Source organism: Coloeus monedula, assembly GCF_965178545.1.
Source record: "Coloeus monedula genome assembly, chromosome: 11".
NCBI classification, from domain to species: domain Eukaryota; kingdom Metazoa; phylum Chordata; class Aves; order Passeriformes; family Corvidae; genus Coloeus; species Coloeus monedula.
The window spans coordinates 21,470,937-21,489,198 of NC_138791.1; the positions used below are offsets into that span (position 1 = coordinate 21,470,937).

Consider the following 18,262-nt stretch of genomic DNA (forward strand, 5'->3'; position numbering starts at 1 on the left):
CCCTTGAAAACTTGCACTTCTTTGCAAAACTATGTCCTGGTGAAGGCTGTATGTAACTGTGGCACAACTAGATGGTTGCACAGCATGTATTCCTGTATGTGGGGCCAGTGGGATGTGGGAAAGGACTACAGCCCTGTTAGCAACAGGAACTAACTCACCACATCACTGTTGATGGTTAAATGACTTGCAGCCTAAAATCCGCCAGGCTTAAGGGTTGCATAAATTCATGGAAAGATATGAGACAGACAGTAAAAATATTTTAAAAAATCTTACCAAGAACAAATGCCGAGGATGCCTGTTTTTGCCAGAGACTTTCATCAGTGTTCCCTCTTTAACAAAGATCTGAAGGAGAAAACAGCAGATTTTAATTCTAAGACTTCATTCTGAATCTTACTGAGAAAAGAGAGTATTTCTCCTGGGGAGAGAGCTACTCCAATGCCATTCATCAGCAGAAGAAGAGGTAGAGAACCTCAACACTTGTTTCTAGCCTTACTCCTTATGATCTGGCTTAGTCTTTGCCTGGGTTAGCTCTGCTGCCCTTTGTGGCTTGCATTTGTGTCAGTACAAAATGGGTTGGAAATGCACTTGTCCTCAGCCCACTGTTTCTGCACGGTGGACTATGCTCAGAGGTAACTGTTGCAGATTGCAAAGCTAACATGTAATGGGCTTTAGAAAAGAATTCTTGTCTTTAAAAGTCCTCTAAAATAGACCAAAAAAAAAAAAAAAAAAAAAAAAAAAAAAAAAAAAAGCTGAAACCTTGGGCTTCAGTATGCTACACGAACTTAACTATACCTGCATATATAATTTGTATAATTTTGCAAGCACAGTACTTTTTCAGTCCATCTTGTTACTATGTATGTAGGTAGGAGTGCATATGTAAGCAGCTAAACCAGCACACTAGAACTTCATTGCACTAATGTTTGAAAAAGTCTGCCATAACTAAACTTCATCAGTGGATTAGCAATCATCTGCTCTTTTCAGATGGAGAACAAATCTGGTGTACTTTTCCACTCTAGAACAGTTTATCATCAAAGAGACAAATCCTGCAAATTCTGTATGCTGGGCTTTGCAGAATTTGTTAAAGCATTACCTGGTAAGGGCAAGTGAGAATACTGATGTTAGAGAGAAAAACAAAAGTTGACTGTAGTATTTGGCTGATGAGTATTCTTATGTATGAGTATGCATGCTTTGAAAATTGCTTAATGAATTTTGTTAAAGATATTGGTGGACTGAAGGGAAATTCAGAGTTGCAGAACTCAAGAAAGAAATCTTTTGAAGTGTAGAAGCAGGTTGGAGCTGAGGAGACTGGACAGGTTGGAAATCCAGAAGAATAAATTTGCTTTTGATATGGATAGCAAGACAGAGCTGTACAATCTCTCATGTTTCTGTTGATGTGTTGCTTAAAAACAGTGCCTTGTATAAAAAGCACCACGGGGGAATGGTGAAAATATAAATTTGAAAACAAATTAATTGTCCTGATTTAAGATTCTTACCCAGCTATATAAAGTGCAGAGCCTTTTCAGGCTGCAATCAATTCCTGCTAGAGTTGCAGCCTTTTGACAGGAGTATATAAGGAGGAAAGCAGTAGCTTCATCAAAATACACTACACTTGGGGTGGCTGAGGACAGCTGAAGTGAAAAGCCAAATGGCTGCTCTGTAAAAGCAGAGAAAATGCATGTCTTTCTCAGCATGACCTTCTTTTTGTGCACTGCCAGAGTGATGTTTTTTTACACAAACCAGTGCTCCAACTCGTATCACAATAGCTCAGTAAACATCATCTGTAGACGTCTGAAATGTGGCCATCCACACAGAGATATTGCTGGCCGGAAACAATGCCCTTACCAGCATAGGTCTGCCTGCAGCACTCACCCTTCCTGGCTGGAGGAGGCCGCTCTGCCCTCTCACACTGTGCTCAATGTGTACTAGCTTCTGCAAGTTTTCCTGGGAGAGAAAAACAGCATTTAGAAGACTGCATGGAAACTGGTTTTATACAAGCAAGCAAATCTTCCTTCACCCCTCCTCACCATTTTATTTCTTTAGAACTGATATTACAGAATGAGGTTTCAGAGAGAACTGGGACCAAGGATTTTACACCCAGAAAGTCTTCTTCCTGCCTCACAGATTTTACAGAACCTCATAATCTGCATTCACATCTATGACCTTCTACAGTTCTTTTACCTGTGATTCCCCAGTTCACCTTCCAAAGGACCTGCTAATTCCATATGTATTTATACATTGTCTTCTTTGCCGACTTTCTGGCTCTGGGAACTAATAAAATAGGGACAAAGTACAGTACCTGCTCCAAAGGCCTGTGCATTAGTGGCATGACACAAATAATCCAAAGCAGGCTTTGATACTTTAAGACTGTTGCTAGCATTATCTGAAGATTTACATTCTGTGATAATGGATAAATGCCTTTGCAATAGGGGATTTAAAAGGTGTCCTAGTAAGCAGGCAATGAAGCTGCATTTCTTTTTTGATGCTTTGCAAAAACCAGGAAGTTTATGATCAAACTCTGATACTATTAACTGTCTACCTGGCTTTAAAGCACAGTCAGTCAGTGGGTACTGGCACCAGGCATGAACTTACCTATGAAAATGGTAAATAAGATTAACCTAGATAAGCCTGTGCTCCCATAAAAAAAAAATCAGGTGAGTAAGAAGGAAGAAGGGATGTCTGTACCTCTGCAATACTGCTAGTCTTTTCAAATCTCCTTCCATTTAGCAGGTGAGGCTGTTAAAATAGAGGCTTGTGCATAGGATTCAGCTGTGGTTTTTATCTGATCAGAACAGTAGAATGAGCTGCCCAGCAGCAGTGAGTCATCGCTGGAATATGCCTAAAAATTAGGAGTCTCCTATCTAAGTTAGCCACTGTACCCTATATCCTCAGTTATACACCCAGATAAACTACAGACTAAGGACCGTATTTGATACAGCTTCATGACCTGGCAGCCTTTGAGTACAGTTTTCTGCTACAACAGGCAATGGTCTGTTTACCTTTGCTCCATTGACTGGCATTAAGATACCCCTGGGATTAGTGAGACTTGATCAGATCATACATTGGATCTGCCTGATACAAGTCAGTGGTGTCTACAGAATCAGCTAATTAAGAAAGTTATCACAGATACTGGAAAGAGCACATCCAAGTCAACAAGATGGTATGTCAAGGCTAATTTACCCTGGATTTCAGCTAACACAATTAATGTACCTATCTAGGCTTGCTTTTTGAGATAAACCTGAAATACCTCCTATCTTACTGCCCTAGTGAAATATTGCACTTGTTAGCATGAAACTAAGTTTAGTTCTTAATCAGTAACTGCATGTCAAATACATGGAAATACCTACAAGGCTTGACCAGCACAGGGCTGCACTGTGCCCATACGATGTAATTGACAGTTGGCACATTTTCAAGAATTTGAGCTGTCAAATATCTCTTTTGCAATGCAGGAAGTAACAAATGGAATTTTATAGGTCACTTCTAAAATACTGTAGGCCAATAAAATGGAAAAAACATATAAAGCAATAGCACAGGAAATATGAGGGATCATGGGACAGCTGACTTTTGCAAAAGATATTTGCAAAGGACTTTCCCATCACTGAAGGGTATTTTAGCCTGGCAAGACTTGTCCAGTTGACAGCTTCCACCATGAAAATGTGTTTTTCTTCTGCAGAAAAAGCAGTGTTCTCCTGTGAGTACACTCATGCCAGTGCTAGTACTACTCATCTGGGTTTCTACAACAGTGAGGGGAGAAGTTGCAGCAGCCCAGCTTTTCTCAGGACTGCTGGCAGAGGCGCCTATTGAAATGCTGATGTTTGCAATATGGGCACATGTTCACCAGGAAACAGACAGAGAAGTATTGAACTCATTTCCTGAAGGAAGTCACATGTGAACAGCCATCACATGTGAAGGATAGTGGTTTATCTGGGAATGTGGGCAAATGAGGGGGGGTGTAGTTTCCTTACAGTTCCCCAAGATTCCCTGTTTATTTAGCTTTCTTCATTGGTTTTAAAACTATCATCGTTTTTCTTTCAAAGATCCTTCACAATCCTACAATTAAGGAATAAAAGCAAAACTCCACCCAGATAGTACTGCAGATGTGGGTGTTAGAAATTCTGCTGTGGCCTTTTTAGCAGTGAACTGCAGTTTCCATAATTTTATCATGATGTCTATGCAGCAGGAACGCCTCCCCAAGGAATTCACCAGCTGTTAATAGCAACAGTGATTTATAGCTCTTAGCACCTCAGGGCCTCTAACAGATTGTAGACATTCAGAGAGCGATACAAACCCTGCTTAGTTCATCTCCTGGAATTACAGATAGACATAATACTCTGAGGTGATGGTGTGCCTTGTACTTCTTTTTGTACATCTGTAAATTGAAAGTAATATTTTCCTACCTGGTGAAAATGCTGTAGAGATAGTTATGATCATAATATGCTTGAAAATCCAGGGTTAATAGTTCCCAGGAAAAACTGCTAGAGTCTTATTATCATAAAACAACAACAAAAACAAAAGCTAATAATGGGTCACTGATAGTCTGTAGAAAATGTAGATCATAATTCAGTGCTCCTATGAGATTTTTGGAGTGTTGTTTGATGAGCTGGTATGTGGCAACAGAAATCTTCCTCCTTCCAGGTATATTATTTCTTAGAAATTCAGCCAGGTACATGACAATTTATTAACTCTCTAAAATAAGTGGCATTGTTCAGTTTCTTCTGTAATTAGAGTAATTATTTGCTTTTATGTTTTCTTTTTTTATAAACCGAGAGAAAGAAAAGAAGTGCTGTTCGTGGCTTTTGTGTCTGGGATATTAATTCAGGACGATAACCTCTGATTTAGCAGAAAATTGAACTTTGTTTCTCATGAACTTGCACCTTCACAAAACCCCCTGCATTCACACAGAAGGGAAAGAAGGAAATTTTGTTTCATCTCTTCCATGCCACAGTTTTGAAAAAGAGCAGATGTGCTCTGATGATATGATAAAAAATAAGTGTAAAAATCTATTTGGAATTTGTGATTAAATTATTCCAAAACAGACACTATTAATAGCAGTTATTATACAGTCTGTGACATCTGTAAGACTCAGATGATACGATGATGTTCTTCATATTAAAGCATGGCTTAGTAGAGAGAAAATGATTTCATGGCAATGCAACACAGTGGATTTTGGGCACTTACATATACTTCTAACTTCAGAAAAGTATTCATAGAAATCTGCCATATATCTGAGTGAAATCTAAGGAAGCAGAGGTGCCAGAAAAAGAGTGTGACCTTGATCTGTTAGGAACTGAGCTCTTAAAGTTCTCAGCCTCTAACACAGACATCCCTAAAGCTCTGAGCTTTTTCTGGAAGCGTTTCACAAGATCTCAGGTTTTTGATGAAATATTTGTTTTGGTACAAAGAGTGCTTAATAATGGAAAAATATGATTATAAATTCTTTTATTGAGGAGAAGAAAAATCAGAATCACACCAGTTGAAAACCTTGCTTAGTAAGTCTGTACTGTCAGACTCTAGTTTATAGAGGGGTCAGATTACATTCCTTTTTATGATAAAACTCTAGGCTTGTTAGACATCCACCCTGCAGTCTGCATCTATTCTTTCATCTTCATAACCGATTAGTGTGTTCTTCCCTAACAATTCGTGTATGTTCATTTCTTCAACCTTAAAATCCTACCTGAAAACAAGCTCTTACTAAGAAGATTGATATTTCATTCCTTCCCCTCATATGCATTGATGCGATGATGCTACATGTGATGTTTTTCTCTTTGTCTCTTGAACTTCATGTTTTGCTGCCTGAATGATTATTAACAACCCTCTCTCTGCTCAGGAAATAAAATAATAAAGAAGTGAGTTGAATGCCATCTATAATTAACCAGGGGGGATGATGTTTGCAATGTCAAAGAGTTCTTTAATATAGTAAAGGCACAGCAAAATTCTGATGCAGGATGTTAAATTCAGCAATATTCAAATGAGAAGTAAAATGTGAAAAGTACCCCAACATACGATACATTCCCAATAACTTGAAAAATCTGTGACCAAGTGTAATGATAAAATACTTTGCTTTGGAAAACTATATAACTTATTTAGATACATAAATCTGAATTCAGAAATGAGTTCTAACCTATGAAAGGTTTGGCCAGTCTGGTTGCGTGATCATTTGCAAGATTATAAACCATGACCTACTCTTCTGAAGTAAAATGGGATCCCAGAATTGTGGAAGAATTATGTAAATGAGCTCAGAATCTATCTTTGATATATTTGATAGTACCTTTGAATGTTTTATATCTAAAAACATCCCAGTCTAGAAGTAGAACCATGAAAATTCCCACCTCTTCCTTCATTGCTCCACACAGCATTTCAGCAGCCCCAAGAGGGGAAAAAAACCTTTGTGCTACTGGCTATGGTGTCTTACATCTTGCACAGCTGCACTAAAGGGCATAGACCAACTCCATATCTGCAGTACTGTAAAGCACATCTGTACAAGCCCTTGAGTCTCACCTTGGAGGAGGCTTCAGAATTTAGCAGACATATGTATTCACTTGAACAGATGTGCAGAAAACACACTATTGACCAGGAGAGCATGTGTCATGGTAGGACTCACCGCTTGGAGCATGCTGTCATTGGCTTGGTCTGTGATTTCAGAAACGATGAATAAGGCAGCTGAGGGATGAAGGAAAACAAACACCATATATCACACAAAGGAGTAGGAAAAGAACTCAAATCACTCCTGTTTCCAAGGGCATCCTTTGGCTTCTTTGTCACTTTCATAATGCAACTGCCTAGCAACTGACATGTCACACAGTGCTGTCCCCCTTCCTCCCTTCATCATTCTCTTGTGTGAAACTGCATCATGCTTCTGCTGACCCAGAGAGCTTATGAGGTCCCTTTTAAGTATCTAGCATGGCACTAAATCTTTTGGTAATGTTTTCTAGTTGCAGACTTTCGTCAATGTCTTGTGTTATAGAGAGATGAATGTAACCCAACATTAGCCACCAAAGAGCACGGCAGTCTAAGATGTACCTCTTACTGCTGAGGGAGAGCACATGTCATCCCTTTCCGACAGAAGTGTGTATGAAGTGGTGGCATGAATTAACTCCTGGATTCTCCTCTGGCAAATAACCTAGGCTAGGACATGTTTGCTGGTGCTGAGAGCAGTGGCATAACATGGCTTAGGTCCCTATTTCACATCCCTTCCCCTGTGGCACAGGGCTTCCTATCAGTTTCTGGCCATAACCTGGGAGCATGCTAGCCATCGCTGGCCAGGAATGGGACAAGCATCTGCTAACCACAAATGAGATAGGCAATTGTGGTCAGAGGGCTTGTCTGCCCTGCTATTGTTTAAATTACTCGTATAGCTGTAGTTATACTGTCAGTGACTAGGGTCAGTGACTAGGGTCCTAAATCTTGCATGAGTCTCTGCTCTTGGGCAGAACAGACTAACTTTCAGTCAACCACTGACTTTATTGCTATGAGTTGGTTTGGATTTGCAATCAGTGTAAGAGGGGTGAACTGATTTCTTTAATACAATGTTACTGCTGCTTACTCCAGCCTGGAAACTACTCCCAGAAGATACCGCAACTAAACCTTGCTTTGATTTCAGTGGGAGTAAAAGACTTCTGCTTTATCTCATGTGTTGGAAAGGATGGTGTTAGCAGTGGATTTGTTCTTGATTTTGCAGAACTGCTTTTTATGCAATGTCTTTCAACTTTAGGTAGCCTTAAGGAATCCAGAATACAGATATGCAAGTCAAATCTCCTGGGTTTCTCCCAAGTTCACAGAGCACAGTAGGCATACCATAGATAATGGTACACAATCAGTCAGGGGGAGCCACCCGAACTGACTTTACAATGACCAGGCCAAATATTCACAAAGCCAAAGAGGACTAGGATTTCCTCCATGGCTGGGGCAAAACTACAGTGTCTGCACTATGCCTGTATAGATGATATTTTCTTCTTCCGTAAATTTCATCACATCAAAACTATAGGAAGCCTGTATGTTTCAATTTAAAAAAAAAAAGGATTCTTGTCCTAAATAATTTGTCTAAATTAGTAATCAGTTCTTACAGATTTTTACATCTAGCCTATTAATGCAAAATCTTGAAAATAATCATCTTCCATATACTACCAGTATAGAGATCTTGCACCTCTTTAGAAGCAATGTTAGCAGAGCAGAATTTTTCTTCTACCAGTTTCATTTTACCTTGTGTGGCTTCATACTCTGTAGAATCAGGACAAAGATTATTCAAGTAATCTGTAGTAAATGACCAAACAAACACAGACATCCAACAATCAGAATACAGGTCGACATAATTTGTAGTATTGTTAGCTAAAACATTAAATCCTAATCACAAAATCAGACGCTGGTTAGGATTGGAAAGGCCATTAAGTATCATCTTGTTCAAATCCGTCTGCCATGGGCAGGAACACCTTCCAGCAGACCAGGTTGCTCAAAGCCCCATCCAACCTGGGCTTGAACACTTCCAGGAATGGACCATCCACAGTAATGTCCCACAGCATTTTACTCCCAAATAGTTAAGTGTATATATAGCCACTTTCCAAAGCAAAACTCATCTTTGATGGTATTTTACTTTGAGAATCAATGCAAGAGCATTGATACAGATTTGAGCTCCTCACATAACTTGGCAGGTATAAATAAATAAACAGTGACAAAATTGTTTCTTGGTCAATTGTTTCTTGGTGCTGAGTAGCACCACTTTACAAATAACTGTTCTTCTGATGAATTCTGTTTTCCCATCTGAACAAACGTTGTTGGCTACATTTATAGTTAGTGTACATGAATCATATGCTTTTTATGGGCATAGGAAGGAGACACGAGTTCTGTACAAGCAAGGTTCAAATAATTACTGCTGAACTTAATCATATTCTGAAAATAGGTTCTGTAAGATACCTACAATAGTGCTTAGTGTGACAGCAATTATATTTGCATTATATACAAACCTTTAACTAGTGTTTTTTCGGACTACTTTTCTTGGATCATCTGCTTATTCTTTGGGTCTTTATGCTTTTAAAGACTGTAGTATGTAAGTGCTACAGTTTTAAGAGCCTAGTCTGGAAATACTTCATTCTTATCTTGCTGGTTAGTCCAGGCTCCTAAATTCTGCATCCAAGAACTAGAGACCTCTGTGCTGAGATTGGTGCTATGCATGGATGTCTGTTCCCTTGAATATTTTATCCATACACATTTCTCTTTCTAGTGCTGTGCCTTCTCTGGCATCCTGAATGCTACCTGGCTTTTACCTCCATTCTGGAAAGCATCTGCCTGTACTCAGGCAGGCAGGAAGGGGTTGTATGATGCCATCAGGCAATATTCAGTGTTCTTTTTCACTGCTGCAAGCTCTGTCCTTAGCTATGGACTGAGTGGACAAATCCTTTTGGTTGTGGTGCAGTAAGTGGTAACCAATATCCTCATAAATACCCTTCCTTATCTGGTAGAATCTGCCAGTTATCACACAAGTATGCCTGAGAATCTGAAGGACTGCACTGTTCCAGAATCATCCTGTCCTAGCAGGCAAAGAGGGGCTTGGTTTCTTGAGGTTAAGAACTAAAGTAGTAAACCTATTTTGTGTAATATCTTAATCCAGCAGACCTTATCTCACTGGACACAAAAGCTGTTGTTTTCCCAGTTTTCAGTACCTGGGACAAGGAGGAGCTCAAGTTGTTTCAAGCATAGATGGAATCCAGTCACTGGAGCTTCACTGAAGCCCTTCCAGCTTTGTCACAAAATACCATGATGCATGTTTGCAATTTATCTTGTGGACCACAGAAATGGGAAAACAGAGAACAGAAGGGCTATTTCTGACAGGGATATGCCAATTCCCTTTACATAAATGCAGTATTTGCGTGCATGCACCACAAACACTCTATGGATCATGTGAGACTGCTAAGTACTGCAAGCCACAAGTCTGGGAAGTTGCCCTTAATGTAGACACACCCAGAGAGGGAAGAAAGAAAGAAAGTCCTAGTATTGGCATGCAGTGTTCATTTCTATTGCTTGTACTGAAAAAGCAAATCCAGCTGTGAATAATGAGTTGCATCCTTGATCAAAACGTCTGGAGCAAGATGAAACTGCTGGTAATCTGTGCTGTTAATAAATTTTCCATATGGTCACTTTGTTCTGCTGCTTTTATAGAAGCCCCTTCTAGTACACTGTGCCCTTCATCGGCTGTAGGGGCAGGGTTTATGGCTCTCTTGTTACTGTACCATGCATAACTAATCTTGCATCCCTGTCCACCCACACATATACATATGCCCAAAATATTTCTCTGTCTTTATGTGTATGGATCTTTGCTTTTTTGTGTTCTGACTAAATTACTTGATAACACTGAGTTTCATTGTTACATTTCACCATTTCCTTCCCTAGCCAGTTCTAAACTTCCCAATTCTTTCTAGGGGCCACATCCTGCTTCAGAAAGCCTTCTCTCCTCACAGGCTCAGACTTGCTAGGTTTGGGGTGGCTTGCAGAGAAGGAACATAACACCCCCTCCGGAGAGACTCAGGTGGTAGTTATACATATGGTCCTGAATGTAAAGGGAAGGTATAACTGTAAATGTAAAATCTGTAAGTGTACCGTTAATTTAAATTTATATTGCTGCCTCCTATAATGCAGCAAGATTGGACTGGGTTTTTGACTAATCACTAGCTTTAGATGTACTGTGCACAGGACTTACGGTGCAGTACTGGCTACAACTGCTTTGTTGATAAGGATACAGGATGCAGTGCAGTCTCCTCTCTGAGGCCACCTGTCTTCTACTGTCTCTGGTAACTGCACTTGATATAATAAAAAATCAAACCTGTTTGTTGGCAATGAGGCTGAACTCTGTCTCTCCTGATTCACAGAAGGAAAAAGCCAAGAAGGAATTGCTAAAAGGACCTGACTACACTTTTTTGTGACCTTTCAACGTGGCTGTCCTGTAGAAGTGCCTGCCTCTTCCCAGGCTGCCTGACGCTTCCTGAATCCTGTACTAAGCATATTGAAGTTCCCAGGAAATCCCATACTGCTTTAGCCCTATTTTAGCTGTTTTGGCATCAATATGTAGCAAAGCGGAGGCACAGAACATCATGGGAGTGTTTTTATTGGGTACTTTTGAGAGTGATTTTACTGGGTATTTTTGAGAGTGATTTTACTGACCTGTGAGCATCACACGATATTGGAAGACACGCTGCACCACTTTCAAAAGCTGGTGTTTCACACTGCAAGGGCTGTCACCAGAGCTCTGCTGTCCTCAGTGGAAGGGAAGAAACACAAAGATCAGGGGGGATGCGAGCTCAGCAACAAACTGCCATCTTAGTTATAATCTTAGTTGTTAACTCTAACACATCCTCAAAGAGCTTGATAAGTCAGTAAGTTACTGAGAACCACTCCACTGTATTTCAGCAAAATATATTCACGGATCTGTAGATTCACCAACATACATTGTGTATGCACACAGGAGTGTGTGGGCAACAGAGATAGAAACAAACACATCATGCACAAGTGAATTTCTCACTTCAATTTTAGCACCGGGGCTATGAAGGCTATTCTTCCATTCTACCCTATGTGTGAACACTGGTGGAGTTCCAGAAAAAAAAAAAATCTTTGAGTAATCCCCATGGCAAAGCCATGCATCAGTGCACATAAAAAACCATGTGAGCCTTACCTCAAACTCCTGAATCATGGTAGCCAGTTGCGAATATTTAAGGCACTTTTCATCTAGCAAAGCCAAATTCCTGTCAAACTGCATAATGTATGCTGTATGGTGATTCAGCCTTGATTTTCTGGAGAGAAAAACATCAGCAACTTTCTGGTGTTCCTCCCTAAGGCCACAGAAAGAAAAGAACTAGCAAATAAACAAACAAATAAATAAAAGTGAAGAAGCAGAGCCATACTTCTTGCTCATTGTATTAGACCCACAGTGGCTCGGGACACTGAGCACCTAAAGCCTTGGCTAAACGGAAGGAAAGAGGGAATGCTTCCCTGACAGACTGGACAACACCACGGGCTGCTGTAGAATGGGTACCATGCAGGGCTGGTCCTTTGGCTGAGCCTCTGCCAGAGCAGCACTGTGAGGCTCCTTTCAGGACATGGCTCCTGCTTCTGTAAACAGACCTTCCAAATGCTGCAGTGCTTGGAGCACTGTTTGTGGGGGAGAATATAACATCTGTTGTAATATCAGATCTTCAGCTCTCCTTCACTGCCTGCTTCTCAGCACTGCCTCACTGTCATCTGTCCCAGTATTCAGATGCACAGTATTGAAATATTTACAAAGCATGTACAAGGAGAGAACAGAATAAAATCTGAGTTTGCAAAAGAGGAATCGTACTTAACAGAGGAATGTGAGTTCCTGGGGATGTCCAGAGCAACAGAGTGTCTGGGGGGGTGCAGGCATAGGGAAGGGCTTGCTTGAAGCTTCAGGTGTGCTAATGACCTGTGTGAGTGCAGGTCTATAACATACGTATTTCTGTTGTGTTGGCAGCATTTACAATACAGTCCTCTTTTATCCCCAGTGCCACAGAGTAGTTCTGGACAGAACTCTTAGGGCATTTATGGTTGTGTTCATTTTGTCTTAGGGAACTGGCAGCTGTTAGAGTAGGGTTCTGGCTTCTTTAGCACCCAAGTCATTTTAGATCCCAGCTGGAAACACTACTTCTGTTTGTGTTCTAAGTGTATAAATCATAAATCATCAATGACACTTTTTAAGGCTTTCTGCCAACAGTCCCTTGGTGGACACAAACCAAAACATAGTTCTCTTTAGTCTCTCCTTTCCTTGTTGTGTGTTTTCACTGGGAAGCACAGGGCTGCAAGGAGACCTGTGCCCTGCATTTAGCATTGTTACTGAAAAAATTCTCCTCATCTAATTGACTTCCTTAATTTTTCAGTGCAGAAATAGGATCATCCATTCTCAGTGACCACTGCCTCCTGGAGTCCAGCAGGCTGGAGGTGTGGGGCTTCACAGTCCATCATTCAATAGAACCTGGCAGCCTGGCTTAAGTCAGGGGTCTCCTCAACTGAATGAATTTTGGAGCTTTGTCTGTCCTAGTCATGGTCTTACTCTCTCGTGGAAAGAATTTGCCCTGTAAGGATGTTTGATGGAGTCCATTAACAGGCTGCCAGTGTCTGTTTGGCTTGGAAGCATAGGGTAGCAGATTCCTGCCTTGGTGCTGGGAGAAAGGGGCTGACCCTTAACTGAGAGCTACACAGCTGCTATGTACATTTCTGTAAGCAAGTGATCTTTAGGATTGGTTCTGATATAAGTTGTTCCTGCTTCCCACAGCATGAGTCTGTGACCTTCAGGCCATGAGTGTGAAGCCACTTGGTGATGACTGAGAACTGGCAGGGGATAATGTATATGAAGCTGGCTGTTCTCCCACTGACTGGCAGGGCCATTTCAGAGTCATGGGCTGTTCACTGGACACATACTTCAGTATTTGATTTCTTAGCCTGACAGCCTCTACATTTACTTCCTTCCTGTCTGTATGCAAAATCTGCCAACGTAGTTCAGGTTCTACTCTTCATTTCTGCTGGGATGGTCAAGGGAACACCAATGAGTTCACCCACCTGCTGTGGAGGGTATGTTAAGGCCATCAAACTATGCCATTCTGTACTTGCCATTTAAGGACTCTCTCTTCCAGTTCTTCTAGGATGTCTTGGTGTAATTCATAAATTTCAGGGAGTTCACTTAAACCTTGCTTGAGTTTAACTTGTTCTTGTTCATTTTCATCATCATCTCCAAGCACTTTCAAGATACCTTCATAGAAATCCTGTGAACAACAGCATTGAAATGAGGCAAACAGACTTAAAATATCTTTTCTGAAATTATTATTACTATTTCTTGACTCCTAAACTATGCTCTCTAGGAATTAAAAGGTATGCTATCAACAGCAATAGTGCTCAGTATGGCAAAGAGATCACAGAATATTTTTTCTTCCATCCATTAGTTCATACACAGTTTCAGCTGAATCCCACAATGCTATCAACCTAAAATTGAACAGTTCGCCAGATTGATCTGTAAGACCCTTATGCATACAATGAATTTGGTATCTTTTTATTCACTTTGCCTTTTCACCCTGTTTTTCTGGGTGTGGTTTGTCTCATTTTTACAGTGCTTCTTAACCCAAAACATAATTTTTAAAAATGAAGGATGAGATTCTCACCTCATTGGGTCCAACAGCTTGACATGAAAAACATCAACAACTACATGCCTTGTGCTAGAATTTGAACTACCTACACTTCTGAACTTAAATTTAAGCTATGAAACAAATAATTTTCCCTATGAAACCTGAGTCCTTTCTTCCGCATCTTAGAAATGGTTTTCATCATGAAGTGTTTTATAAATTATGTTGGCATAGGAGTAATTTCCTCTCTATTAAAATATAGCCAGCTCTGGTACATAATAGGGCACCTATTTAAGAATGCATAGCAAAATGCTTTCCCAGGTTTGAGCTGGAAGTGAGGAATAAGACCTCCATCTGAAACTGCAGTGATAATTTGTCTTAGATCCCCAGAAGTTAGAAAATCATCCCAACAGCAGCGAACAAATATTTTGTGTGCAAGACATTGCTTAACGTCTGCTTCATCCAGAGCTCTCAATGCTGAAATGGTTTCAGGTCAAAGCCCCATTCCTACAGAATCCTTCTCTGATTCAGACTTGTAAAGGAGCTTTTGTCAGGGCCTGGATACGCTTTAGTGACTTTGGTCACTGTGCTGCCCTGGCCCTTTCCAGGTGCCTACCAGCCACTGCTGTTTCCCCTGTCTGCTGCTGCCACTCATGTTCCCTCTTCACAGGCAGTGGCTAGAGAAGCTCAAGCATTTAAAGCTGCCTGGGCTTTGGGGAGGTCTGAATCAAATTGTGGCAATGTGTGCAAGGTGAGGCACAACACAGGGCAGGGAGGCTGAGGCTGTGCACAGGTATAGCTAACACTTTGCTGCTGAGCAACGTGAGGCAGGTTCCTAACCCGGGGGCTCTGGTTGCCTGTACCAGGAGCTCAGGCACTGTAACTAGGTGGTTCATCATCTTAGCCATATATGGTGTTCAAAAGCATCAGCTTTCATTCAATAAAATTCAATAAAATTTAAAGTGTCTGATTTCAGGAGTCACTTCTTCCATATTACTACAAAGTACAAGTGATAGAAGAGCAGTATTCAGTGTTTGCCTGAGGATGGTCCTCTAGCAGAACTGTTAAAAGGTTTAATCCTCCTCTGTATTCCCTGTAAGGAGATGAGCCTGTGTGTTCCTCCATCTTGGTCAACCTGGGCTCTTACTGTTGAATTATCTGTTCCTTCTAGTCAGGTCTACATGGTTAAAGTATCTAAATCTCAGTTTTTCTATGAAAATAAGTGAACAATTAGAAACCTAAGTGCATCGCAGTTTGTGATGAGAGCAGAAACTTGGCATTCATGTACATTTCCTCAGAAACTGATTGTGTGAGTCCTTTTTCCAATCTTTTTCTGCATCCCAGTAAGTCATGATGGGCTTGGAGATTTTATTGCGCAGGATGAAGAAAAAAGTGTGAAAGTGAAAACTAAAGTAAATACTCAAAACAGGTCAGTAGAGAGGCCACATTAACTGTGAAGCCTGAAAGCTCCTGATGACTTGTTTTGGTGCAGCAGCTGCAGACTAAGAGGTTGTGAAGCTTCCTTTCTTATAAAAATATGATCTTTCCTTACCTGACCTTCCTTCCCTTTTTTTTTTTTTTTGCTGTGTGTGAAGGTAAGGCTAGGGCATTGCAGCATTCTCTCTTATTGCTAGGCACCCTACACATGCTGGTTTTTTCCAGTAAGTACCTCAAGTTGGGTATTGTTTTCAAATTCAGCATTAAAATAATTGAACTGAGGGTTTGCAGCTGAATATACTTAGATTCACTGACTTTGAAGCCAGGAGGGGACCATATTGATATGATATGATATGATATGATATGATATGATATGATATGATCTAGTGTAGTCTAGTCAGTAGTCCAGACCACAAGACTTACTGGAATATAGCATTACTAGGAAAACAACCAGCTTTGATTTAAGACAGAGTCTACCACCTGTTATGGTTAGGCTAACACTGCATCCTGAGGAAAAAAACCAAGTCCCAATAGGGACTCTTGGTGATCTCATGAAGGGTCAGGTAGTTTATAACCACATACAAAGCCCAAGCATCTAGTCACAGCAGAGCTGGTTTTAAAGCCCTAGCTGCATCCCACAAACTAAGACCATCACATCAGCAGTTGTTTTTCCACCAGGTTTGCACTGCACTCTGCTTTAACCTGATGCAGATCTAGTGAGAAGGAAACCTCTGGTGTCTGATCAATCTGGCCAGATCCATTCTGTGAATCTATTTTTTCACATGCAGCTCTGCAACAGTGAGTTATTAGTAAATCAGATGTTTTTTCAAAAATACACTAAAAACATTCTCTGTCTGCCCACAGATTTTTATCCAGTTCATTGGATGAAAAAAATGCAGCTGCTTTCACAATTGCTGGGAAGGTTATTTCGCTGGATGAGTTAATAGAAATGGCAGCTAGACTTTTCCAGTCAGAGACCATTTCCTGGCCTCCTACTCCACTGTGTGTTCTGGCCGAATGTGCTGTGAAAGAAAGGAGGGGCTTGATAAAAAGGAACCTCTAAAGTTGCACAGTTCATTGAAAGATGCCAAACTGTTTCTGTCCAGCCCTGAACCAGGGGGGAATAGGCTGTGTGTCTTCATTTGTCATGGTCTAGTGATGAAGGAACCTATTGCTCAGAAATAAAATTCTGTTCCCTGAACTTTTAGGGAAAATCTTATGAACTTCCCTGGGCCATACTGGGATTTACCGTGGCATTTCTCATGACTCTGGCTTCTGTCCAGTTAAATTTTTTAAGTAGATAGGGTTATTAAGGAGGAGTCTAAAAAGATCTGACTTCCGTAAAACTTGCTAATGTCCAGGTATGAGAAACTCATCAGAGTATGCTTCACTGTGAATCTATACTTTACATTAGATTGCCCACTTTGGATTGATTAAATCAAGGTTGCTGTATTGATTTCAGCATGGTGGGATTAGGTTGGTGTGACTGTGATCCTGCTGAAAATTTCTGTAAGAAGCAGGAGAGACTCCAGTCAAAGAACTTCACAATTCCTCTCTCACCAATAGGGACTGCCTCCAGGCAAGATCAGGTTTTAGTGTCCTCAGATTCATTTGTGGCTTTTCTGTTGTTACTGTCAACTGCAGTGAACACACTGGCTCTCCATGAACTGGGATGAGTGGATTATCTAATGGATACTAGCCAAGAGTCAAACATACACAGTGTTGGGGTTTTTTAGCAACTATAAGAGCTAAAACATTTGTTTTCTGAAAAGCCACTAGAACTAGGTAAAAAAAAGATCATGATGACAATTTTCTTTTTGATTAACTATATCCTGGATAAACAATATCATAAAGATTTCTGAAAAAGTATAATTATGTTTCCTAATTATCTGGGTCTGATTTCCACAATATGTTCTGCCCCAGTACCATAAATAATCCCAATGTTGTGTTAATAAATTTCCAATTTTTCTGATGTGAATTAGCCTATCTAAGTTCATGTTTCAGCCAGCGTATAATCCAGAAGTTTTTCATCCAACTAAGACAATCAAGCTGTCTTCTGGATGCTTTTATTAACTCAAAGGAATCTGCAACCTTTCAAAGTCCTCAGTCATCATAATTAATCCAGACCAGGGAAAGGGAAAGAATCTAAAGGGTTTTTTCAGCGTATTGTGCCTGGACAAGTGAATAGCTGTAGTAAATTCACTGCTGATGTGCTTAAATAATCTATTATGTTACAAAGATGTCATATTTTCCAAATTAGCATCAGTGAGCTCTGTATCTGTCCACTTTCCACCACAAGTGAGCAACAGGATTAACACTTCTTTCCCACAGCATCTCAGTGGATTTAATTAGTTATTAATTGTCTGTCCCCTTGATTATAATGAATTCTCAGACAAATAATTAAATTCCAGTTGTCTGGATAGCCAGCTTTCTAATGATTAATAAAAACCCTGTAGCATAACAGTAATCACTATAAACATCCATTAAAAAATAATTATGTCACTGTTGAAAATGCTGAGTGCCTGTGAAACCATTAATCAGATGCAAAGTGCTTTTCCAGTCTCACTAACTGTAATCAGACATGGCACCTGAAGGTCTCCAAGTCTGTCACAAAAGCCCAATGTCTAAGTGCAGGAGGTATTAAACACTGAGTCCATATAATACCCTGATGGATCAAAGCTTTCTTAGAACAGCTTCATGAACTGAAGTTGTTTGGT

At 40.4% G+C, this 18,262-nt stretch overlaps 1 protein-coding gene across 3 annotated transcripts in view; it reads right to left on the bottom strand.

The window, feature by feature from the left end:
- Positions 1 to 18,262, bottom strand: part of FGD5 (FYVE, RhoGEF and PH domain containing 5) — a 96,656-nt gene that overhangs the window by 25,112 nt on the left and 53,282 nt on the right. Inside the window, exons 6-12 of one of the 3 annotated variants that reach the window (XM_082288875.1) lie at positions 13,603 to 13,754; positions 11,654 to 11,810; positions 11,146 to 11,230; positions 8,197 to 8,247; positions 6,599 to 6,657; positions 1,870 to 1,941; positions 274 to 342 (exon numbers count right to left, since the gene is read on the bottom strand). In XM_082288875.1, the coding sequence (XP_082145001.1) occupies positions 274 to 342; positions 1,870 to 1,941; positions 6,599 to 6,657; positions 8,197 to 8,247; positions 11,146 to 11,230; positions 11,654 to 11,810; positions 13,603 to 13,754 (645 nt within the window). Of the gene's footprint in view, positions 1 to 273; positions 343 to 1,869; positions 1,942 to 6,598; positions 6,658 to 8,196; positions 8,248 to 11,145; positions 11,234 to 11,653; positions 11,811 to 13,598; positions 13,755 to 18,262 lie in introns of all 3 variants that reach the window. The other 2 variants (XM_082288874.1, XM_082288873.1) reach the window with 2 other exon arrangements.